The 26,002-nt window shown below is 38.6% G+C and overlaps 1 protein-coding gene across 1 annotated transcript in view; it reads right to left on the bottom strand.

Moving 5' to 3' along the window:
• Positions 1–26,002, bottom strand: part of Myo1d (myosin ID) — a 310,288-nt gene that overhangs the window by 213,536 nt on the left and 70,750 nt on the right. The window contains exons 2-7 of the mRNA XM_027924185.2: positions 11,861–12,069; positions 10,044–10,137; positions 7,648–7,813; positions 6,186–6,239; positions 4,523–4,618; positions 1,120–1,236 (exon numbers count right to left, since the gene is read on the bottom strand). Coding sequence (XP_027779986.2) covers positions 1,120–1,236; positions 4,523–4,618; positions 6,186–6,239; positions 7,648–7,813; positions 10,044–10,137; positions 11,861–12,069 — 736 coding nt within the window. The remainder of the gene's footprint in view (positions 1–1,119; positions 1,237–4,522; positions 4,619–6,185; positions 6,240–7,647; positions 7,814–10,043; positions 10,138–11,860; positions 12,070–26,002) is intronic.

Consider the following 26,002-nt stretch of genomic DNA (forward strand, 5'->3'; position numbering starts at 1 on the left):
TTAATACTATCAATTATAATTGTAAAAGTATATTAGGAGCTAGGGACCTCATAGTCACCAAATGGCAAAGCCTTTCTTTCTTTCTTTCTTTTTTTTTTAATTCCATGTACTTCTGACTCAGAGTTAAGTCTTGCTATACTGAAGAGAAAGATGATATGTCAAGAGCTTTGTAATGTTTTGAACAACTAATTAAAAAAAAGAGAGAGAAAAAAAACAAAGTTTGATCAAGCAAGCATATATGACTTAGATATGCATGCAAAAAACATATATTGGATCTGTTTGTTAAATGACATTTTCTTACTGGTTTGCATTAAGAAATATGAGATGAAGTTTCTTAGAAAAATAATGTTAAAAATGAAAATAAAAATAATTTTAAAATAATATTAAAAATAACAAAATATTATTAAAATAATATTTTAAATAATATTTAAAATAATATTAAAAAACAATAAAATCACATGGCACAAAAAAAGAAGAGAAAGGTAATTTTTGTTCCAGATTTGTATCTGTGTCATCCTTCATGTAGTGTAAGGTTGCATGTTCATAAAGTTTCCAACACTTCCAATCATATTAGGGATAGTGAAAGAAACCCAGCACGTGGTTCTTCACTTCTCCTGGGTTTGGGGAGCTATAGTGGAAAATCCCTGGACCACAGGTGTGTGGCAGTGGCTTGTGGTTTTGGCCCTGTGAGGAGCCGGCTGCCCCTTTGAGGCCGTACCACCCGTATAAAATGAGATGACTGAAATCCAGTACTGATCATCCATGATCTTATGTTTCAAACGCTATTAGAAATTTACACTATTAGTAGTCACATTATTTTTGGAGTTTTTTCTCCTCAAAATTAACTAGTTCAAGGCTTGACAATACCAATGAGACAATGAACTGAAGTCATAGTTTCAAAACCCACAGTGGTTTGGAAAATCCCTCATAATATTATAAAACAATAGTGAGAACCACCGATTAATTTCTTCAAAATGTGAGCCAAGTTTTCTTTAAATAAATTGTTTTTGAAATCCACAGAGAAAAAAAACAAAATTTTCTTAAAGAGTATCCTGTCTCCACAGAGAGCCAAAACATTCTGAGAGGTGAACCCCACTCCAAGTACACACTCCCACTCACCAAGTGAAGAATAGTAGCCAGAATTTTATATACTGTTTGAATCTCCTCGGGTTTGAAGCCAATTACTTTCATGGCATCAGCTACAACTTTGAATTCTGCAGCATCATTGATAGAGGACTAGAAATGAAGATGGAAAGCTTAAGTCAAGACATTTCACATTAGCATTAAAATCTAACAATTTTGAAACTAAGTTCAAGTTTAGCCATGGTCTTGATGTCTTTGTAGTAAATCACTCGAGATGATGAGTATCCAGATAATAAAAGTATTTCAGGGATGGGAACATCATTCAGCACATTTACAAGCGCACTTGGGTGTGATAGCCATCTACCTAATAAAAGCACTGTGCACTTTTCTGGAAGCTTCAGTCCTGAGTTGGGATCAGACGTACTGATTAGCACTCCTGATCTGTGAGGGCCAAGGCATGGAATGCAAGATCACAAATGGAAATGCTGAATGTGGGAACTTTCAAAATATATGATTGGCTATTATCATCTGTGGCTCTTTGCTGCATAGTTTATCTCCCTCTCTTGCATAATCAGTCTTTTTATTTCCCAGATGAGGAAAGCAGGCCCCCAAGAGCAAAGCAGCCTGTCTCAGTCACTCGGCAAGCTGTGAAATAGACTGGGACTGCTTCACTTTTTCGCTCACTTGGAAATAAGTCAGATCTTCTAAATGCTCAGGGGAGTTCGAGGATGAATCACCTGCCCTTAAGGAGCCATGGCTATGAATTCAGGTTGTGAATTCAACAGAACTTCATAATAAAGCAATGGTTAACTGCCTATGTTACAACTTTTCCCAAAGCAGCCATTATAGACTTATCCTTTTCTTGTGAGTTGCTGCTCTTGCCTGGACACAGAGACCCAGCATGATGCTCACCTGATGAGGGGACCTCTCTGCTGAGGAACACATGCTCCTCTGGTATCCAGGAGATAATCAAACAAGAGGTTGCACCTACTAATTTTTTTTTATAACCTTAGGAAAGATAATTAACCTCACTGAGTCTCAATTTTTGTCATGGTTAAAATGGACATAGTATATTTATTTTAGTATTAATGTGAAAATGAAATGAGAATTTGTATAAGGTACCTCCCTAGTTAATAGCACATAAAGACACACAAATATCAGATAATACTATTATTGTAAACCACAACAATGTTGAAATTGCAAAGCAACTGGAGAAAAGTTCTAAAAGTGTGGGGAACTGCTTACTGTTTCCCCAACACCCCTTCCACCCGACTTGTTTCTTACTAACAGAACATTTGTTTACTCCTCTCCAAGCACACAACTGGCCTGCACCTCACCTCATGGGTACATCTCCACTGGTCTAAACTAATTATGCGGCTCTTGTTTCCCCTGCCAATCACCTGGTTAGCCACAGGCATGTGATGCTATTTTTGATCAATAAGAAGCGAAGGAGGGAGAGAGGGAGAGAGGAAAAAAGAGAATGAATAGAGACAGATAGATATGTGCGTGAAGTGAGTGTTCCAGGGAGAATTATCCCAGTTTATAAAGGGATATAATGCCAGGAATATTTCTTTTGCCTCTGACTCCTAGAATTTTGAGACTATGAGGAAAACCAGACTAAGAGGACAAGATAGTCCCCTGAGTAGAGCAAAGCTGTAAGTTAGTAAGACAAACAAACAAACAAACAAACAAACAAACAAAACCACCTGGGTTCCTAACAATATGTGGAGGCAACAACCATTTCTGGAAGTGCCCTGTCTGGAGGCTTCTTGTCTTGTAAGATAAGTAAGCAACCCATGGTATCTTAATTGTGTAATGAGTTCTACATCTTAAGACTAGTTAAAAATATGTAAAGCAATATTTCTAGTTTAAATTAACATTAATTTATATTTGTCTACATAGGAAAACAATAAGGATTACACTGTAATATAATAAAAACAAGTTTACTTAATCAGGACTTCTTGTGTGATTTCATTTCTAAGCATGAACACAAACCCTGATCAATTATTATTATGTCTGGATGGTAAGATTTAAGCATATTTTTGCTTCCTTTTGGTCCAACTTTATTTTAGGTTTTGACTCAGTTTTTTTTTTTTTTTTTTATTGTTGGTGACTCAGTTGTTTTTGTTAGAGGGGAATCCGGGGTGGGGGAGGGAAAGTAGATACAGAACACTTATCAATAAAAGGGAATGTAAGCTGAATTTAACTTAGAAAAAGGTCTAAATATTAACTTAATACTTTCTTTCTTGTGGGGGCTCTACTTGGGCCAAAAGTAATTTGGTTAATAAGACAATCTGACTAAAAAAGAATGTTTCCAGCCACTGGCTTTCTAAGTGTTGATTTTATAATCCTCTCTACATATTCAAGTACCTCTGATGATTTTCAGAAAGGTGGAGTGTTGCCCTCTATTGTTCTATTTTCAATTAAATTTCAGACAAATATTTCTGCTCTGTGAAAAGTTGGTGTTATCTAAATGTCCAATAATGGAAAATTAATTGCAAAAACGTATTATTTATTTTTATGCCTAGTGATAAAAATGGAGCTAAACCAGTAGTGAAAGTATAATTAGCTGAAGGTAAATAATAAAAAAAATTAAAGATATATATTCTACAGCTTAGATCCTTTTTTAAGTTTATTTTTCATCCAATGAGAAAAGCAATGCATCTTTCATTAAAGTTTAAAATGTTGAAGAGTAGAACACAAATATCCATAATATCACCCTTCCTGAATAAACAGTTAAAAAATGATCTATGTCCTCCAGATCTTTATTTAATGCATTTATTTACTTTTCCTCCTGCAAAACAGAATAATGTAATTATTGCTTATAACCTACCACCAACAAACTGCTGTATTATCACCAATAGTTGTAAAACGACTAGCACAAAGTTAATTAGAAATAAAAGAGCAAAATGTATGTGCACATGTGTATGTGAGTGTTTGCACGCAAAGGGAGGGGAAAATGGATTAATTTTGAAAGCTGAATACACAGAAATGCCCCATGGGCCAAAAAACTATTTCTAGGATACATGGAAATCAGCATCTGGGGGAAAAAATAGTGAATGGAGAATCAGAGTTCTTTTTAATTTTGTTTTGTTTTACTAACTTGCCTTTGGCCAAATCATATGAAATCTTAGAAGGCAGACTTCCTTGTTCTACTAATATCTTTATAGTAGCAAAATACTGGAATAGGATTAAAAACATTGAACACAGAAAGAACCTTCTTTTCTGCTAGATGGTGACAAAATATAGGGATGGATTATTTAACAGAGTTGTTGACTATAATGTAGTGTGTCTCTGTGTCTGAGAGTTTAAAAAATAGAAGAGAATTAGAAGAAATGTGCATTTGCCTAGAGGCAGCAGCCTCAGTCAGATGAATAGCTAATGTCCCTTCGGATTGTCTGATTCTGTATGTGAACAACCTTGAAGAAGAAATTCCCACCTTTAACTGAGCTCCAACATGGATATAGTTGTAGGATGAAAGGGATTTCTGCAGGTGTAGAGAGCGCAGTATCTGCTCTGACCCTCCTTGGAGTAGCTGAAAAACATTTCATTAGAAATAAATTGGTAAGATATATATGGAGGCAAATATATCAAATACCCTACATTTATGTCAATCTGGGGGATTTTGGCTTTGAAGAGTTTTTAAAAGTTGTTTGGGCTTTTTGCTTCTTTTTACTTGAAGGTAAATAGCTTCAGTGTCATAAGTTAAGCAGAATGTCATATGATACAGGACAAAAGGATTGAGTAGGATTATCTGGAAAACAGCACCCTGGCCCTGAGGGGGTCACTTGTTTAGCATCCTCATTACAGAGGGATAGAGCTGTGCCTCTGAATCTGGAGAAAGTCAACACTGCCGCAGAGCGAAGAGGCATCGCAGGTGCTCAGTGTGGAGGCACACCCGCGAGCAGACTGCTTTTCTTCACCTGTTACCTTCTGCGGGGAAGGGGTAACGACTCAGTGTTGGATGAAGACACATTTTAGCACCTTCATTCAAAGGGGAAAACACTGGGAAAAAGTTTTGAGTGCTTGAAATTAACAACTTTTCTGCATGTGGTAGAAAAACAGTTCACTCAAGACACAGCCAATTGTCAACAAGAACTGATACAAAATCGACAGCCCTTTTATAGAGAACATGCCTTTGGTGAGGCATTGTGTTTAAATTCTCTGTTGAACTGTATGCTTTGGTTTACTTAAAAGGGATAACTATCAGACTTTGAAAACTGAGTTTTTATGCAAACACCCCAGAACTTGCATGAGTGAGTGAGGGTTGTCTACCACAGCAGTTACCAGACCCTATGGGACACTGTGCTCGACTGCATGGTGGTCCTTCAATCACCTGCAGAGACAGCTTATGCATGGAAAGCAACCTCAATTGATTCAGAGCTTTACTTCTTAAAAATCTAAATTAATATTGCTTAATTTGATCACTATTTATTAGCCTTGGTTTAGATCACTTTGGGCTTTAAAAAATTATAATGATGCATCAAACTTGGTTTCTTAATGCAGATTCCATAGCACAAGGGACAGTTAAAAGATTCTGGTCTAGACTCTAACAGTATCCCCAAAAGAATTGTTCAGTTTTGTTTCCCCTTAGCTTTGATGGGATAAAGACAATTCTCCCTTGAATTTATAAAGCCTGGTTATTTTTTTAAAATAAATCATATTGCTTTAGACTCTCTTTATAAAAGCAAAATAAACTGAATTTGCATTTCCATCTCTGGAACTCGAAAATATAGAAACAAGAGCTTCAATTAAAAATAAAGCCAAATTAATTTAGCATATTGAGAATTGACCATACCAAAAACTTTCATGGTCATTACACCACTCTTTGCACTGCAAAGAGATGCAGGTGATGCTCAATCTAGTTCATCTGATTGGTAACCACCTGCCAGCCCTCACAAATGGTCATGCTAATTAAATCTCTTATGAAGCATGTGGAGTAAGGTGTGTGCACATGTGTACACATCTGTAATGTGTGTGGGCCAATGGGCACAAGAGAGGGATGGGACAGTGGAGAGTCCAATACAAAAAACCAATTTCTGGAGCAGCTGGGTAATCATTTACTGGGTAATCAATTCTCTGCCCAACAGGAGATCACTAACCTGATAGAAAGAGTGAAAGCTTCTTTCTCCTGGCTGCTGCACAATCACTCGAGACTAAGGAAAAACACATTCAAATGGTTAAACTCAAAATGTGCCCATAAAATAAAACGGAAGCCACTTTCTTAAGGAATCTTGTGTCTCCAGTGCATTTCAATGTCCTAGGACAAGGAATAGTTCTCACCTAAGACTAGATCTTCCCTGTTTCTCAGGCATTTTTTTTTTTAATAATTCTTAAAACAGAGGTTCCCAAAACTTTCTGAGCAATGAAGCTATTTTGCTTTTTCTTTTAAACCCGGAGCCTAAAGATAGTATTTTGTGAGGGTTGGAGATTGGAAGTGGGGAGAATAGAAAGGAATGCTTAGGGAGGACTATTCTCAACATTCCCTTCCCCAGGGTCTGCTGGCATTTTAAAGAGCAAGGCTGTATATCCTGTAATAAAACCAGTTGCGCAAGATCAGTCCCTAGGGACTCCTGCCTTAGATGGTTCCAGAAAGACTGCTGTTAGGATAGGGCTCAAAATGTGTGTTCGTCCAGTCTGAAGGGATTCTTTTGATTAAACATGTGCGTAAAGCCATGAAATATTTTGTAAAAAGAAGACTGATAACACTTGGCATTTCCCGTCCTTTTTTAACAGGCTCTGATAAAACACTCATTTCCTTAACACTCTGACCTCAATATAACAAAAATAAAGATTATGCTGCATTATACTGCCCTAAAAGAAGCTACAGAGTAAATGGAACGGGAAATCCTTAACTGAGAAGGCATGTCCTCTTAGGTCAGAGCACAACTTAAGGTGGAGACTCAGCTCTATTAAGTACAAGCTTAACAGTGAATCTTGGGGATGCACGTGCTCCTGCAGTCAGACCCAGAGATGATCAAGATTAGTTAGGACATGACTGTTCTGCCAGTCCCAAGAGGAAAGTTTTAATTGGAATCTCCTAAAAATTGGGCCTAACATTTGCTTAGGCAGATAAAACATATTCCAAGTTTTCACTGACCAAATACAGTATGCTTTATAATTATGATGTAAGATAGCAGAGTACATATATGATACTACAAAGCAGTGAACAAACAGAAACTAAGAAGAAAAGGAAATTTCAAATTAATTAAAAAGAACATGGATGGAAGAGGGTGATGGATAAAGACTAGAACTGACGAGTCCTAGTTGGTTTTTGGTTAAATCTGACCCAGAAGTTTGTGTTCACTCTCTTTCAATCCCCTCACATATGGCCCTTCTCCCAAAATCTGTATCTACCAAATCCATAAATTTTTCCAACTTGGTATTACAAGTGCTAATAAGAAAACACAAAAGGAGAATCTTATCACACAAAGCTAACTTGAGGAGGGAGAAAATGATTAAAAGCTACTTTAAAGCTAAAAAGTTAAATTCTATAAATAGAATCAAGTATTTAAAAAAAACTAGCATTTATAAACATTATCCTCAGAAATTAGCACACTTTACCTTCTCCAATAAGTAGTTGTTGATATGCCCACCAATAGGGTCTCCTTTGAAATCAAAGTTGATATCCATGTATTTTCCAAACCTGCTTGAGTTGTCATTACGGTTGGTTTTGGCATTTCCAAAAGCTTCCAAAACACAGTTGGACTTAAGCAGCATATTCTTCACTCTTTAACACAGATAAGTGAAAGTCATTATAAAAAGTTGCAGAGACTAGGACTTTTAAAAAATTGGACTTTGCTAAAACATTCACATATTTATTGTAAATATGCAAATATTTACAGATTGTAGCACTGTTTGCAAATTAAGAAAACAAAAACAACTTAAATGTGCACTAAGGGGGCAGATAAAATACATTTTTGTTTCCCAATATAATGAAATGCTACATAGATGTTAAAAAATAAAGAAGTACATCAACATATACTGATTCAGAAAGGTATCCAGAAATGTACTAATGGATGTGAAATCAAACTGAAAAATATTATGTATTGCAGGACCTGAGTGTCTTTGTGTGCAAGCACAACCAGGGAATGTCTGTGCACACAAACATGTGTTAGTAAACCTCTATAGATCTGGAGGGAAGAGCACATGCCACTATGTGATCTAGGCAAGAGGTTGATAGGATAGACAAGGGGAGATTTCAGGGAACTTTTACCTTCAACTTAGTTCAATAATTTTTTTTTTAAAAAAGAGTATGTTTTATTTCTGTAAGGAAAAAAATTTAGAAAGTATGTTCTGAAAAGAAAAAGAATAGATGATACAGTAGAGGAAAAAAAATTAAAAGTATTTGCTTATCAAGCCACTAGATTAGTGACATTTAAAAGACATTTTTTTAGTTGTTGATCAACCTTTAATTACTTTATTTATATATGGTGCTGAGAATTGAACCCAGTGCCTCACACATACTAGGCAAGCGCTCTACCACTGAGCTACAACCGCAGCCCCAAATAGTGACATTTTATTGTACTTAGTTATACCCAATAAATTTGATCTTTACTAATTTAGGAATTGTTCATTATTTTGTTTGAAGCTGTGTGAAATCTCTCCTTTGTATCAGTCGTGGAATGCATTTTTCACTCAATACTAACTTTTTATAGAGTAGTCTTTCCCAATGGATATATTTTAACTTCATGCTAGTCCTTATGTCTTGTTTTTACTTCTCTGACAAAATCCCTCTCATACAGGCATACCTGCAGAAAAGCAGCCTCTGAAACAGCCCAATGGAACACATCCATTGTTCTTCCCACGAATACCACAAGTGACCCTTGGGCCTTATCACCTCATAAATTAAAGTAAACTTTTAAAATGTGTGTGGAAACTTCTTGCTCAAAAAGGAAACTATAAAACTATGGTAAGATATGCTTGTGAAAGACTAGTAAGTGTTTACATGCCTTACTCTACTCCAAGAAATAAGATTAATTTCATTCTCAGCTAGTTATTCTCCTGAGCTCCTAAGGAAATGAGGAAACCTTGATCAAATCCTCATCTTTGTTAGACTACAAAGTCAGAGTCAGAAGTGGGATATGGCACAATTAAGCGCTAACCCATGTAGGGCCACTGAGTCTATATTTTCCTTTTCATGTCAGCCCAGTTCCTTGTCTTCCTCATCAGAAAAATGAAGACTGTGACACCTAGACGGGGGATGTGACTTCAGGAAATTAACAACCTCCTTTAAGGCTGCTGCCCATTAGGAAAAGATTCTTTTTCTCTTCCAAAATGCTGCACCACATAAGAAAGTCAAGTAATTTTGCTTCATAATCACACCTTTTAAAAGCCCATCCATTCATTCCTCGAATGTTTGCTGAACAAACACCGTATGTCAGCGGGTCCTACCTGCAGGGCTGTGCAGACCAGCTGTATTGCTCATCGCAGCGTGAGCAGTAGCGTGGCTCAGCATCAGCCCCTCTCAGGGGTGAACCTTACTTAGAACTTCCAACATGGGCAGGTTCTGGCTGCAGCAATGATGGGAAGGCACAGATAGGCCTTCCAGACCAGCTTCACTCAGAACACAATTTAAAAATAAAACAAACAAGGAACAAGGAACTTGCGACAGTTTGGACAATAAAGTACAGAGTACTTTATAATATACTAGAGTACATTATAACAGCTCTGTTGACTGCATGTAAGGCAGCAGTTATACTCTCAACTGTTTCAGAGTAATAAAAAAAGAAAAAATATATATTTATATATAAAATATTTACTAGAATAGTATTTTTCTACTAAAAATAAATCTAGAAATAGAGTAACATAAATAGAATTAGAGAGAGATGATATGCAATATGAGAATCAAAGCAGTTTAATTATCAAAAAAAGGTTTGACACCTGCCCGTTTAGGCCCTGCCAATCTGTAAAGAGGATGGGGCTCCCGCATTACCCCCTGGCTGTCCGTCAGGCCTTACCTTTCCACCTCTGCTCTCTGACTGGGGTTGGTGATGGCGGCAATGTACTGCATGATGTACTTACTGGCTTCTGTTTTACCAGCTCCACTTTCCCCTGGAGGAAAGAATTATGCAAGACTTAACTTCTTAATTTAAACCAAGATTAAACTAGTTTTCAATAGAATAATTTTAAATTTTGATGTTATTCACTTAAGATCCCTCTTGCTGCAGAGTCCTTCCATTTTCCAAGTTATCTTGCCCTGTATTGGCTCTAAGAGATATGAATATGTTGGGGGAGGGGAACTATTATAGAAGTAAAATAATGAATAGACTGAAGATGAAGGGTAAATTATGGTAAACCATTCTTTACACTAAGTCTTATTTTGAGTCTTAATTTTAGACAATGACTTCTAAAACTAGCAGAAATGAAGTGAGGTTATGATTCAAAGAGTGGCCAGAGCTAAATTTGTGTAATGTATTTTCGATGATGGAATTTCATTTAACTTAAAGGGGATAAATATAGGGTGTTCATTTATATATTTATTTATTTTGGATTGAACACAGGGGTGCTTAACACTGAACCACATCCCCAACCCTTTTAAAATATTTTATTTAGCGATAGGGTCTCACTGAGTTGCTTAGGAATATAATTCTTTTTTAAAACTAAAGTTAGAGCTGGGTGTCATGGCGCATGCCCATAGTCCTGCTACTCAGGGAAGATTGCCTGAGCTCAGAAGTTTGAGGCTAGCTTGGCAACATAGTGAGACTTAGTTTCTTAAAAAAAAAATTAGGAGTAAATGTAGTGAAGAAAAACCCTACCAAACTCCAGAAACAAGGTATCACAGAAAAAGCATGACACTCAGGATAATTGGTGGTGGAAGGAAGGGATCAATTTGGAAGTTCTATCTTATTTTTGACAATCAAAACAAAATAATGATCATAAGAGTGTTTTTAAAAGCATAAAACCACTAATAAACCTCACAAATGTGAGGTCTTATTAGCACTAACAGAAATTCCCAGAGTGGGGAGAGGCTAACTTGGACTAGCCAAGAGATATCTCCTGGTTCTCATTTCACTACACAAGATGCCTTGAAGGGCCTGAGGTACTTAGGTACTCAGCTCCAGTTCCTGCATGTGGGGCAGTAGCCCAGGTCCCTCCTCAATGGGGGAGCTCCAAAGGCCTATTTTTGCCCCTGGGCCTCTGCATGTGCCACCACACCAGCTCCAAAGCAGCAATCTGACTTTGACTTTATGCTTCTGTTTGGAATCTCAGTATTTAATTTTCTTGGTTTCATTCTGTTACTATTTAAAATGTTTTGGTTACTTTTATCTGGTACTTACATGTGCTGGGGATAGGAGGGAGCATATTCCATGCTGGGTCAGTCTGCAAACCCACTGGAAGTATCACATAATTTTTTTTCTTTGAGATGGGTCTCCATTGCCCTGGCTGACCTTAAACTCCTAGGCTCAAGTGATCCTCCCCCCCTCAGCTTCTAGAACCAGGACTAGCAGATGATCAGAAACGACATAAATAACTTGGTATTTAATGGTCATTACTCCCCCCCCCATAAAATTGCTTAGGTTTTTGCCTTAAAAGATTATTTCACTGGGGCTGAGGATGTAGCTCAGTGGTAGGGTGCTTGCCTGGCACACACAAAGCCCTGGGTTTGACTCTCAGTACCGTGTATATGTGTGTGTGTGTATGTGTATGTATGCGTGCGTGAACAGACACACATACATACACACACACACACATACACTCTCAGCAATTATGTGGATCCTTGTGTACCAAATAAATACATCTTGACCTTGTATGTACCAGGGACCCCTTCAAATACCTGATATCACAATACAGGTGTCTTTTGATCGCCTCTTCATAGCTTTGTAAGCAGCATCAGCAATAGCAAAAAGATGAGGGGGTCTCTCGTAGAGCTCGCGGCCTCGATAGTGCTCAATTGTGTCCCTCCCATAGATGTTCAGAGACTTGTAAGGATTCACAGAAACAACAACTTCGCCAATGAACGTATAGATGCGCCCCTTCTCAAATCTGTACGGGAGCAAAACAAAGGAAGACATAGCTATGATTATGTAGAAATGCTACTTCTTTCCTGAGTGTCTCTTATTTCTAGTCAAGTTCAAAGACCCCAGCAACAACTTCTGAACTGATGTGCCATTGATTCTGAGTTTGCTTTTAGAGACCATGTTTGAGGCTATTTCCTTCCGATGCCACCAAAAGAAAAGACCAGTAAGGATTAAAAATCAGCAAGAAAGAAGAATTTAACTTGTTGGAGGCCAAAGATTTACTGTTTCCAAAATATAGATGGCCAAGAAGAAAAAAGTAAAATCAGTAGAAGAAAATCTCAGAGTTCCAGGAGAAAAAGAAATAATGTTGAACCACTCAGCTACATTTTCAATTACAAAGAGGCCTGTCCAAGCAAGAATATATTTCTTCTCTTACTTGAAACCTTGCTAAAATGTCAGGAAAGGAATAAAAACAGTAAAATCCATACCAGTATGGTAGAAGAGACACTTCTGTCTGGTATAAATAAAATTTATTTTTTTTAGTGACAGCCTAAAATCCCATGGTGTAGGTAAATCACAATCTAGTCGATGATTCTCCTTTCCTCCGGAGACTATGAACAGTACTGCAGAAATTACTGTGGACACATAATCTTACCAATCAGGGCTTTTATTTCTGTGGGAAACAGTCTAAGGAATGGGACAGCTGGTTGAAAGATACGTGTATTTTAAAAGTAAAATACACATATTGCAACTCCCCCTCCCCCGCCAAAATACAAAGGTTGAAAAGCTATCCATATACGATTTTGTATGCATATGTGTAAGTGAATATATTTGATGAGTATATGAGCATGGGAAAATATGGAAGAATATGTTGCTTCATTCATCCTTGGATGCACACAGTAGGGTGTACGGATAAAGGGGTCTGATGAGGAAGGTGACGTGGTTGGGTGGGAGGAGGACATACAACAAAGGAAAAGAGTGAAAACCCCATGACTGCAATTGTAAATATAGACACATGAATGTGCATGAAGAAAACACTTGAACATAAAACTTAGAAAACCTATAGATATCTGCTATTTACCTCGCAATCCACACCCCCACACACATGTGAACCAGAGCTTGGCTGTTTCTACACAAGTGTTTATCACCACACTCCGCCTGCTGGACAGAGGCACAGGTGGACACACGTGTTGGTCCTTCAGTATCCAGGGACACTGGCTCCAGTAACCCCAGAAGATACCAGAATTTGTGGATGCTCAAGTCCCTTATATAAAATTCCATAGTATTTGTGTAGAACCCACACTTTAACTCATCTCTTGGCTATTTGTAATATCTAATTTTATATATATAATTTGATATATATAATTTGTAATATCTAATATGATGTAAATGCCATGTAAATAGTTGTAATACTATGTCGTCTAGGGAATAATAAGAGGGAAAATCTGTACATGTTCAGTATAGGCACAGTTTTCTTCCCCAGATATTTTTGATCCAGAGTCGGTTGCTTCTGTGAATGTGGAGGGGCAGTTGTATATCATCACATCCCAGAGCTGGTGGAGAAGAGCCCCCAGAGAGGCTCTGGGCTGCTCCCCAGATGGCACGCCTCTCAGCACCCGGCTGGTGGCCAACAGGGCAGGGAAATAACTAAGCTTTGGGGACCAAAATGTAAGATCTTTGAACTTCCTTTAAACTAGAATGAAGGTTGTTGGCTATAATTAGGAGTAGAAACAAACATGCAGATAATGTCAATAGTAAGTAAGAACCAAGATTTTTATCAAGTACTTAGTATTTAAATAAAAGTTATTAAGTACTTTGAGGTTTTCTGTGCATTTTTCAGTTGGGGTTTTACTATTCATCCTCCTTGCTGTTAGAAATTTTATAAGGTGGTTGAAAGCATTGATTTTGGAGTCTTTTCATCTTAGTCTGAAGGTTCATATTACAAACTTAACAGCAGTGAGGTCTTGTGAAAACTAATTAACCTCCCTGTGTTTCAGCTTTTCCATCTGTAAAATGGCAATAATTACACTCCTCTATCCTTCTAGCATTGAGCAAGTACTTTTTTTTTTTTAAAGGCAATTAATCTTGGGGCTGGCCTAGGCTCAGTGGTAGAGCGCTTGCCTAGCAGGTGTGAGGCACTGGGTTCGATTCTCAGCATCACATAAATATAAGTAAATGAAATAAAGGTGTTTTGTCCATCTACAACTAAAAAAAATTTTTTAAAAAGGCAATTAGTCTTTATAATTCTGATATGTTATTCATGAAGGGCATTTTTAGTAAAAGTTTTTATATATACATATATATGTATAAATATATATATACATATATATATTTAGTTGTAGGAATTTTAATTGCATTATATATATATATATGTTTAGTTGTAGTTGGACACAATACCTTTATGAGGATTAAACCCAGTGCCTTGCACGTGCTAGGCGAGCGTTCTATCTCTGAGCCACAACCCCAGCCCAGGCTTTTAATTTATTAACATTGCTACTGAAATCAGAGCCATTAGTACACCTGAGGCATGACCACAGTCTGATTGCTTGCCTCAGTTGTCAATGAACTCCAAGTCACCAGAAAAATGTCTACACAACTCATGTTTAAAGACCTACAAAAAAATGGGCTGGGGCTGTAGCTTAGTGGTAGAGTGTTTGCCTCTTACGTGGAAGGCACTGGGTTTGATCCTCAGCACCATGTAAAAATAAAATGAAGACATTGTGTCTACCTACAACTAAAAAAGTATTTTAAAAAAGACCTACAAAAATAACAAAAGGTAAGATTTATCACTCAAGTATTTCTGGCTTAACCTGCAAATCTGTAGTATATGCCCACCAGATATCTCTAAGGAAATTAATTAAAATGACAAGATTCTTTAGTCTTTAAAAACTTCTCAATGAGGAAAAAATAGCAGAAAATAGCAAAAGGACGTTAGGAAAGTCAGCTCATGATTCTGGGACCCCATAACTAGGAGACACAACAAATAATATGAGTTAGAATGTTGTTCTAAGATTCCAGGTTTGTTCAATAATATACTTTATTTCTCACTAATTACTAGAGCCAGTAATAGATCATTCTTCTTTAAAATTCTATTTTAGCAAATAAATGTTTATCAAAACCTCTAGGCATCATGTTTATAAAATGCAATTAAAATTCCTACACACAATCAATGACTATTATAAATCATGCATAACTATTATCTTGATGATAAACAGAAGAGACTCAGAAAAATACAATATTAAATATAATGCTTCAACAATTTGCAAAACATTAGAAGCACATCTTATTTGAAATTCTATCAAACTTTCAATTTGATTAGGTCTCAAAAATCACCACTAGATGGTGCTAATATACACTTTAACACAAACTCAAAAGATTTGCTTCTGCTTTGCATGGGTTCAGGGTGACAAGCAAGCCAGAGGTTTTCTGGAGGAACTGCAGTAATTATCCTAGATGACAAACAGGATTATGCCATCTGTTACAGGAGAACGTGGAAGGCATTTCTATGACCTCGGAGTGAAAACCTGTTAAGACAAACTTGTAATTCATTCTTCAAATATGTATCTGCTTGGCTTCAGACAATAGGCCTAGCCCTTGGCATTAAAAAAAAGAGGGAGAGAGAGAAAAGAACATGAAAGTACTATAAATAAATAATAACAACAGAGAATGACAGGTGAGGCTATAAAAGCATGTACTATATGGTGGCAAAGACTGTCACAACACACTAGTCTGAATGAGGAATACTGGGAGTCATGGCAGGGCATGTCAGGTCTGGCCTGGTTGTTCCTTTTCACTTAAATTCTAACTAGCACCCAAACTTCCACCCATTAAAACCTTCCCCACCATCTCTGTCACCCTTGCTCTCACATGAATGAGCTATTTACAGTTCCCACGGGCACCATGCCTTCGTGATTTTGCCCGTGGGGTTCCTTCTGCCCAGCACATCTTCTGCCTGGTCTCTTCCAGCAGGTACCCAGTGGGTTCCCACTCATTCTTCAAAAGCCCAAGCAGTTCATTCCTTGAGGGAGTCATTCTTGATGTCCTGCCTCTGACACCAAGATTCGGACCCTTGCTCACTTCTTTTCCCCCTTCAGAGTTCCCCAAATGGTTAAAATAGCTTGACAATCACTGATGCTTTTTTTTAAACGTAGGAAAATTTTAAATTATTTCTTAAAAGGGCTAGATGTTTTCATTGGCTTTTAAATGAAACCAAGGAGTTCTAAAAGGTTTTGAATGTGTAGCAATGGAAAAATTATAAAGATAATGCCTTTGGAGAACAATAGCCCTTTGGAAATAAACTCTGAAATACTTATTTTTTAAAAAAGGTAGCCTCCTTAACTTGCAAATGTCACTTGTATTCAAGACCATCCACAGTAGGAAGTCAAGACGTGAGTTCCTTAGGATGAGTCATGGGCAGACTGCGTAGGACCCTATAGAGACATACAGGCTCTTTGTGTGTGTGTGTGTGTGTGTGTGTGTGTGTGTGTGTGTAACAGGGAAGTGGTTGGCCTCATCAGAGCTACTGAATGTCACTGAACAGTTGGAAAAATTCAACAAAATAGGATTTGTTATGATATGATAGGCTTTGAAAGCCAGGCTGTGAAAAATTAGCAAAGATTCACCCACTACTAGAATTAGTAGCCTTGGTTGACTTCTTGAAATACACGTAATCAGTCAGAATCAGGAGGAAAAGCCTCTGTAAATGGTCTAGCATGCATTTAATAAAATCTTTTTTCCATAGGTTTTACTGATTGTTTCATGAGGAACCTACACATTCTGAATAGGTCTTGCTTAATCACACTATTTGACCCAATTTCCTTCCCTTTCCAGTGTAAAGGAAATCTTAAACACCCTTATTTCTCAGGAGAGGTTTGTCTACATATGCTTTCTTCAGTAACTATTGATTAAATTTTCCAAACTAAGTCCCCAGGGATAGTGCTAAATTCACTGGTTGATCATCGTGCTGTCTGAGTTTCTCAGCAGCATTTGACATAGACTCCCGATTCCTCAACAGCCTCTTTCTTGGCTTCTGGGAGGTCATATTCTCTAGGTTTCCTTCCGACTTCTACAGTTTTCCTTTCCATGCTCTTTTGCTTCTTTCTCCTTTTCTACCATTCTCTAAATATTCAAGTTCTCTAGGGTTGATCCCAGGATCAAACACTGCCCAAGATTCCCATTTGAGAAAGACAAAGTGAGGATATCTTGGCCCCGTTCCACCCTCTGAAAATCAAGAATAAAAAATAAAACCCACGAGAGAAGAGTGTTACCTATCACGAAATAAAACACTCGCCACAATTCCAAGACACATATATACACATGTACAATATACAATTATATATACAATATATAGCATATTCACATATACAATATATGATGAAGGGCTGTAGAATATTATGGAAACCAGACCTAGGTGAGGACAGGCCTCTGCAATCTAAGGCACTGGAGCCTTAACCACTAAATGTAAGTTAGAGTTCCAAAGTAGCCAAACACAAGCCTCTTGCCAAGAATGGCATGGTCACAGTATGCAGCTGACAAAATTAGTCCCATTAGAAACTTCTGAGTAGCTGCAAGGAGGGGTTAAATGAAAATACAAATAAAAATTATTATTTTTCAAAAAGTGGGCTTCAGAGTTTTAAGGCATAAGAGAAGAAGTAGGTGCAATCCGGGAGATTTATCCCGGAAGCCCTGCAGCATATTCATAGGACCTACTATCAAGAAAGATGTTTGTCTTTTCAGGGCAGAGTGCTGGTCTGGATACAAAATAACCAACTCCAGTGTCTACTGGCCATTCTGATAGGGGACAAACAGAAGTGGTGGGGACTTGAGCCTGGAGGAAGGGTTCTGGACTGAGCTCACTGTGTTGACCTCCACAGGCTTTTACTTTTGAGGAGCAATTTACCTGCAGCCTCGCCCTGCCTAAGTCCACAGGGTATGTTACATTCCTCAGGAAAGTAGCTATTATCTGCAGGAGATATGCAGGCCCTAAATTCCAATAAGAAGAATAAAAGTTACCCTTAAGGGGAGACTTTTGTGACCCTTATGTCTCCAAACAGGTCTCAGAACACAGGGAGGTGAGGATAATTCCCCCTAACCATAAAATCTGTAAGAACAGGTTCCATCCAATTAGAACTGGTCAGCATGGGCCAAAGTGACTTAGAGTTGGAAGGCCCCAGCCTGGGAACAATTCCGCACACATACTCTTTTGATAAATGATCCAGAGTGAATTACATCTATTCAAAGGTGACAAAGTGAATCAGAATGGGGTTCATGATAAGATTTTATGAGAAAAAAGTAGTAAAGAATTTGATAAACAAGAACATACTTTTTAATTCAGGAAACCCATGAAATCCCAAAAAACCTCAATGCAGTGAACTGAAGGTTGGATTATTATTTATTCTGTATGTGAAAATAAATTGTGTATATTTAAAAAAAAAAAGAATTTGATAAACAGAAGGCAGATCAAGAACCCCACACTCCCCATAATGAAATAGGTCATGAAGTACAAAAATAATTTTAGAAACTTCCATATCAAGACAAAGAAAGCATAGTCCTCTAAAACAAAGTATCAAAGAAGACACCATTAGGAAAGAAAAATCTTATTTAAAATCATTAAATGGGGGGTGGGAGGGAAGGAGATAGACAGACAGGAAGTTGGAAGAGCTTTTAAAAAATGGAAAATAGAATAAAACCCAGGACTATGAAATTCACAATTAAAAGCAGACTGGACCCTGCTGAAAACAGACAGGGGCAGGAAGAAAAGGTGGAAAAAATAAGCAAAATGAAATGGAAAAGTAAAATTGAAAGAAGAAAATTACAGAAGTGGAAGATAATGGAGATCACACAATTGGTGTCCCTGGAGATTTAAGTATCCGATAAAGTGACATTTCAAAACAGTACATAAATATACCAATGAAAAATGTCAATAAATGTTGGAGCATGGACTAGTTGCTGGGGTGCGGTGGACGTTTAGCCTCCAGATCATTAGTGTGTGGCTGAACTGGGTTCCCCAAAGGGATCTGTTGAGTCCTAAACCTAGTGTCTGCAAAGGCGACCTTATTTGGAAACAGAGTTTTTGCAGATGTAACCCAGTTAAGATGAGGTCATTAGGGTGGACCCTAATCCAAGTGACTGGTGACCTTATAAGAAGAGGAAATGCTCTGTGGAGACAGAGACAGGAGAACACGATGTGATGACAGAAACAGAGACTGGAGTAAGGCAGCTTCTGGTGAGAGAAGCAAGGACTGCTGGGCCCTTCAAGCCTGCCATGAAGGAAGCAAACGGGTGGGATTTAGGCGCTGAAACCACTGTGTTCTAGGCCACAGCACAGCGATGGGGTAGGTGGCCCGAGGTGAGCCTCACTCTCGGGGTCAGATTGACTTGACATGAGTTGACCCCCAGAGCAAGGCTCACCTCGGGCCACCTACCCCATGGCTGTGCTCTAGCCTAGAACACAAGCCCTTTCCTCACCTAATCCCCTCCTACTTGCTTCCGTTGTGGCAGTCATCACAGTCTTTTCTTACTTGTCATCTTGTTCACTGTGTCCTTTAGCAGGCAGCACTGGGCCTGAGTGAGTAAAGCATGGTTACATGAAGTAAAAAACAAAGCACTGAATGAATGATCCCCTTGGGCCCACCTCCGTTTTCTCTCAGAAAATGTAACTGACTTATAGAGCAAATTCAGGCTCTGAGGTCTGGAGAACCTTAAATCATCTATCATCATTCCCCTCCCCATTTATGTAGTGGGTTCCCCTTCCACCTCGACCTTTCTCTTATGTGACCTATGACTTTTAAAATTAGAGGAGAGGGATAAAGGTGTCACCTAGTTTTCAAAAGATAGACCATATATCCATATGCCAACAGAAAACATTCTACTCTTTATGTGTGCAACTTCAAATCATCTGGATACAAATAGCAAGTTGTATCCCAGAAAAATAAAATTCGGGTACCTGCTCCAACTCAATCTCTGAGACAGGGTTTTCACCGTTGGAGAAGGAGGTTGCAAAACATGTGGGGTTGAACTGAAATTGTAGGTACCAGTAGGAATTCGTGGTATGTGAAGAGCAGAGAGAGGAGAGAGCAACTGTATGTGTCCTGTCCACTGGGAGAGCTGACAGGTATAACACCCAGATGTTGGCTTGTAAATGCTAAAATCTATCTTATCTAAAAGAACTCAGGGCTCCATGGAGATAGACCGGTTCACTCACTGGGATAAGGTACCTTCAAGAAGAATCTGGAATAATCTGTTGAACCAGAAAATAGGAAAGTACTCAAAGAATGACAGCTTGAATGGGCTCCCACTGGGACCTATCTGAGACCACATCAGCATTAAAATAAATCCCAGGACAGACTGTAATCCACTGAATAGAGATACACACTGATGTAAGCAAAGAAGTCTACAAGAGGAAAAAAAAGTTCTTCCTTAGGGTAGAATGCCAAAGAATAAATATAGAAGGGATGATGTGAGTTGGGACACTGTCAATGGATGCTAAAGCCAGTAGCTGAAAGTATGGTGAGGAACAGGAGATTCTCATAGCCTCAAAATATCTCCCCACTAATTAATTATTAATTACAAAGGTAAAGACAATAACTTTGCAGTAGAGAAAGCCTGCAACCATGTAAACCAAGTGATCAAAATTAATATCATCAATATTGGAACGAACCAACATAGGGTTAATTTCATGTATCAAGTTGACTGGGCCACACAGTACTGAAGTGTTTGATGACACATTTTTCTGGGTATGTCTGTGGGGGTGTTTCTGGATGAGTTCACCTTTAAATTGGTGTATTGAATAAAGCATATTGCCCTCCCTGGTGTGGGTGGGCATGCCCAGTCTGTTGAAGTTCTGAATGGAATAAAAGACTAAGGAAGAAAGAATTCTTCCTCTCTGCCTATCTTTGAGCTTCTCCTGCCTTCGGACTTGGACTGGAACTGACACCAGCAGTTATCTTGGTCCTGAGGTGTTTGGACTCCGACTGGAGCCACTGGCTCCCCTGCACATGTTGGACATCTTGGCTTCCACCATTGCGTAAGTCGGTGCCTTATGGTATGCCTAAGGCATTGGCATGGGAAAAGTGTGTGTGTGTGTGTGTGTGTGTGTGTGTGTGTGTGTGTGTGTATACACATCTGTATCTTATTAGTTTTCTCTGGAGAACCTGGACTAATACAAATTTTGGTACTCAGAGTTGTTAAATTTTAAGAATTTTTAAAAATTCTGGAATGATTTTCAGAATGAGTTTTCTAAATTGATTCTGGAGTTTCTGGAATTGATTCTCTAATCTGATGAAAGACTCTTTCCAGAGAGTTGATAGCATATGGTAAGACCTGGCAATAGAGATATGGAAAGTTTCTCCACTGCATACTCCTAATCAACCACTCATAAGAAGCAAAGAGCTGGGAGACTGGTATAAGATACTTCTGAACATTTCTGAAAATCTAACAGATAGAGTGAAGTTGGCTGGTGGCTCCTGATGATGCCCGGCAAGGTGAAGAGAGGGAAGGATGAGCTCAGGGGCTGCAGTGCCCAGCTCAGGAGCTGCCATGGCCTGGAGGCATCCAGGTGTGCTCTGAAGGACCTTCAGTCTCCTGTTCAGCGGGCTGAGAACCTAGACCACAGCAGAGCCTCCCCATCAGATGCAGGAGAGAGGCCCAGCAATCACTCCTGTGGCATCCTTCCAAACCACGGAAACAATCTAATCAGGAACAAACAAAGACAACCTGAACTGAAGAATGTTCTACGAAATAACTGGAAACAAACACGATCAAGAAAACAGTGATATTCCAGGTTATAGGAAATTAAAGAGACATGACAATGAATGCACAGCACTTTACTGGTTTGTAACCTAGAGGAAGGGAAAAACTTCTATTAAGGGTTTTCTGAGAGCAACTGATGAAATCTGAACATTGGCTATGAATTAGATACTAGAATTGTGTCAAAATTATAGCTCCAGAGTTTGATAATTGTACTGTGGTTAAGTAAGAGAATGTCCTTGTTCTTCAGAAACATACCTTGAATTATTCAGAGGTAACAGGAAACAGTGTCTTCAGAATACTCTCAAATGGTTAAAAGAAATACATAAAGATATAGGAAAACATAAAAAGAGAAGCTGAGAAGCAAAGAAAAATGCAAACAATTGGTAAAGAGTACAAGGTGGGGTTGGGGCTGTAGTCAGTGGCAGAGCACTTGTCCTGGGTTCAATCCCTCATCGTGCAAGAAAAATGCAGGGGGGTGGGGGAGAGGGGGTTTCTTGTGGTATTCCTGCAACTTTTCTGTAAATCTGAAACTATCAAAGCTAACAGTGGCTAATTAAAAAATCCAACTTCCAATGTATTTATAGAATTAATTTAAATATTTATTAGTTCATTAATTGTGAAAGGGTAACAAGATTCTTAGTAAAGGACTTGAAAGATATAAATAAAAACTGGCGTGTTCCATCTTTTCTACAGCTTCACTCCTCAGAGGCAACTACTGCTGCTGGTTTCTTGTGAATTCTTTCAGAAATAGTTTATACATACACAAACATGTGGCCTCACATAGGCTTTTTAAAAAAAAAACATGAATGGCAATGTTTTTCTAATTAAAATATTTATATTGGCAAAAATCTCTAATATTTTAGGCCTGCATAGTATTCTATTTCATGGGTGAATACACAATAATACATTGAATCAATCCCTACTGGGCTGGGGATGTGGCTCAAGCAGTAGTGCGCTCGCCTGGCATACGTGCAGCCTGGGTTCGATCCTCAGCACCACATACAAACAAAGATGTTGTGTCCGCCGAAAACTAAAAAATAAATATTAAAAAAATTCTCTCTCTCTCTTTAAAAAAAAATCCCTACTGGACATTTAGGTTGTTATCAATCTTTCGCTTTGGACAATGCAACTACAAATTAATGGTGTCTATTTCTATGTGCATGCATGTTTGCATACCCATGGAACATACGTCCAGCATTGGAAATGCTAGTTCAAAGGATATGTGCAATTTAAATGACGAATTATTGCCAAATTCTTCTTCACAGAGGTTATACCAGCTTATTGTCCACCTATAATGTATGAAAATTTCTATTTCCTGAGGTTTTTTTTTTTAAATCAACAGTACCAGACCATTTTGAATGGATAGAGTGTACTGCAGCTTTATTTTTAAAGTACATAAAACTTTGACCCCTTTCTTCACCACCGTACCTGCTGATGCAGTGTTCATTAGGCGACTGCCAACTTTGAATAAGGCTCAGTCCACCTCCCCAGTTCTTAGACAAGAACTTCTTCCCAAGGGTGGAAGCATCCTATTTATGCTTTCTTGGGTCAAATCCCTTATCTGTGAGATGGAGTCACTCTGTTTTATGTCTTTTACCTATGCATTGGACCGTGTGTTGGAAAGATTATGAACTTTGAGTCACATAGCCCTGGGGCCCTGAGTTTGAATCCTGGCTCTGCTACTTACTGGTTGTATGGATTCATAAATCTCTGAGTAACTAGTAAGTGCCCATGTGCCAGGCACCATGCCAAGAGCTTGAGTTCCAGAGGAGAATAAGAGTCAGTATTACTACACTCCACAATTTACATAAATAGACAATGCCACACAGAAAGCACAATGGAGGATTTAAAAATTAGCTTTTATTTATCATTCCCCTCTTGTTCCTATTCACCCTTCCACTCATAATCATGTTGTTTCAAAATATATTTAAGACAACAGCAAAGATAGAAAGAATGCTATGGGGCCAGGTGGGCATGCACACCTGTAATCCCAGCTCTATGGGAGGCTAAGGCAGGAGGTGGTGATTTTGAGGCCAGCCTGGGCAAATTAGTGAGACTGGGACTTAAAAAAAAAAAAAAAAGTGCTATGAAAGCTTAGAGAACAGGGACAAACATAGGCAACCTGACTGAAGAGTGTTCTACAAAATAACTGGAAACAGACATGATCAAGAAAACAGTAATATTCCAACTCTAGGAATGAGAGAACCCAAAGATATCCTAAAAATTTTGTAGTTTGACATTTTAATTATTCAAGTAATTATAAAATCTCTGTATTTGCAGTTCTGGATATTTCTTGATTTATACTGCATTTAGAATCATCTGGAACTGGATGCTTTATTTTTGACCTTTTATTGACATACTAAAGCCCACACTTCACGACCTAGGACAGAATACTTGAGCACTAGCATAGCCCACCTACAAAGCGTATGAGTATTTCCAGGCCCATGTACAGCAGAGGTAAGAGGGCACTGATGTAGAGAGCATGCTCTAGAATCTGGTTGCAGTTTTAGCACTAACTAGCTCTATGATTATATGCAAGTTATTGAACCTCTCTGTGCCTCACTTTCTTCATCTGAAGAATGGGATGATAATAGTGCTGTGTTAGCCAGATTTTCATTGCTGTAACATAATACCTGAGCCAATTACTTTATAAAGAGAATAGGTTTATTTTGGAGTGAAGGTTTGGAGATGCCAGTCCATGATTAGGTGTCCCCCACTGCTTTGGGCCTGTGGTGAGGCAGCATCACATAATGGTGAGAGTGAATGGTAGAGCAAAATGGCTCACCTCATAAGCCAGGGAGCAAAAAAGAGCAAGGAGGGGGCTGGGTCCCACAATCCCCTTCAAGGGCATACCCCCCCAGTGACCTAAAGACCTCCCATTATACCCCACCTCTTGAAGGTTCCACCACCTCCTAAGAAATCCACCTTCTAAGGAAAGGAAAAACCTTTTAACACATGGCTTTATGATTTGGGGGACACCAATTATATCGAGTTCCTACCTCACGGGATTTTTATAATAAATATTCCACACAGAGTGCTCAACACACTACTGTCACATGCTAAGAGCACAAACATACTAAATCCTATTTTTTCCATCTTTTTTTAAATTTGTTTTACTTAGTTACACATGACAGTACTGTGATCTTGACATATCATACATTTGAATCAGATGGGATATAATTTCTCATTTTTCTGAGTACTATTTTTATGACAGATAATATTTAAGTCCTTTAAATGTTCTTATTGATGTCTTTGATTTTATTTGTAGTCAATTGTTCATCCAACCAATTAATACTGTCAGCACTCATGTTCCAAGCATGGTGAGTCATGGCTAGTAAATAGCAGATCATCTCTGCCCTAATGCAAGCAAGGAAGAAGACAGATACTAAACAGGGGCTCTAGAGGAGGCAACAGAATGTACCCTGCCCTGGAGGAGGGAGGGAACAAGTATCTGAGGAATCCAGAGCAAGAGGTGACTTCACCCCAGCAGGGAGAGCAAGGGGGGTGTGTGAGAGGAGGGGCCGGAGCATGCAGGGGCTGCAGCCATTGCTGGGGTCTGGGGTTTATCTCAAGGGCAGAGTTGTGTCTGTTGATAATGTCGGCTTTGTCAAAAGCTCCCTCTGGCTGCAGAGTGTAAGAAAGTGAGTGCCCACTGAGGCCCAGTTAGGAGGCCAGTTCTGAAGGGGGATGGCTTTGGTTGGGAGGGAGCAGTGGAGAGGTGGAGAGGTGAGGGGGCTTTAAGAGTGGAACTGACTGGACGTCAGAAGTGAGGCAAGGAAGCGTCAGGGCTTCTTACGTGGACAACTGAGTGGACCACAGTGCTATTTGTTAGAGACAGGGACAACCGAGTAAAAGAAAAAAATTAGGTGACTGATTGAGACAGGCTGTGTTGAGTTAGAAAAACCTGGGAGTTACCCCTATTTATCCCTCTTCAAATCAAACCCGATTCCCTGGATACAAAGTAAGCAACATAGAGGATGGAAACACGGACTACCAAAGAGCAGAGGGCACCTGGAAACCCTTACCTGTCACAGGTGGGCAAATAAGAGACCACGTGCTCCAATGCCCAGGTTAAAAGGTAATTTTCTTTTTCTTTTTTTTAAAGAGCTGCCTGGGTTCTATTTGGAAATTTTATACTAACTGAATTTTATCATGTCAAATTACTCAATAATTTTACTTTTCTAGTATAAGAAAATAGTATAAACAAA

The sequence above is a fragment of the Marmota flaviventris genome, chromosome 17, assembly GCF_047511675.1.
Source record: "Marmota flaviventris isolate mMarFla1 chromosome 17, mMarFla1.hap1, whole genome shotgun sequence".
Lineage (NCBI taxonomy): Eukaryota > Metazoa > Chordata > Mammalia > Rodentia > Sciuridae > Marmota > Marmota flaviventris.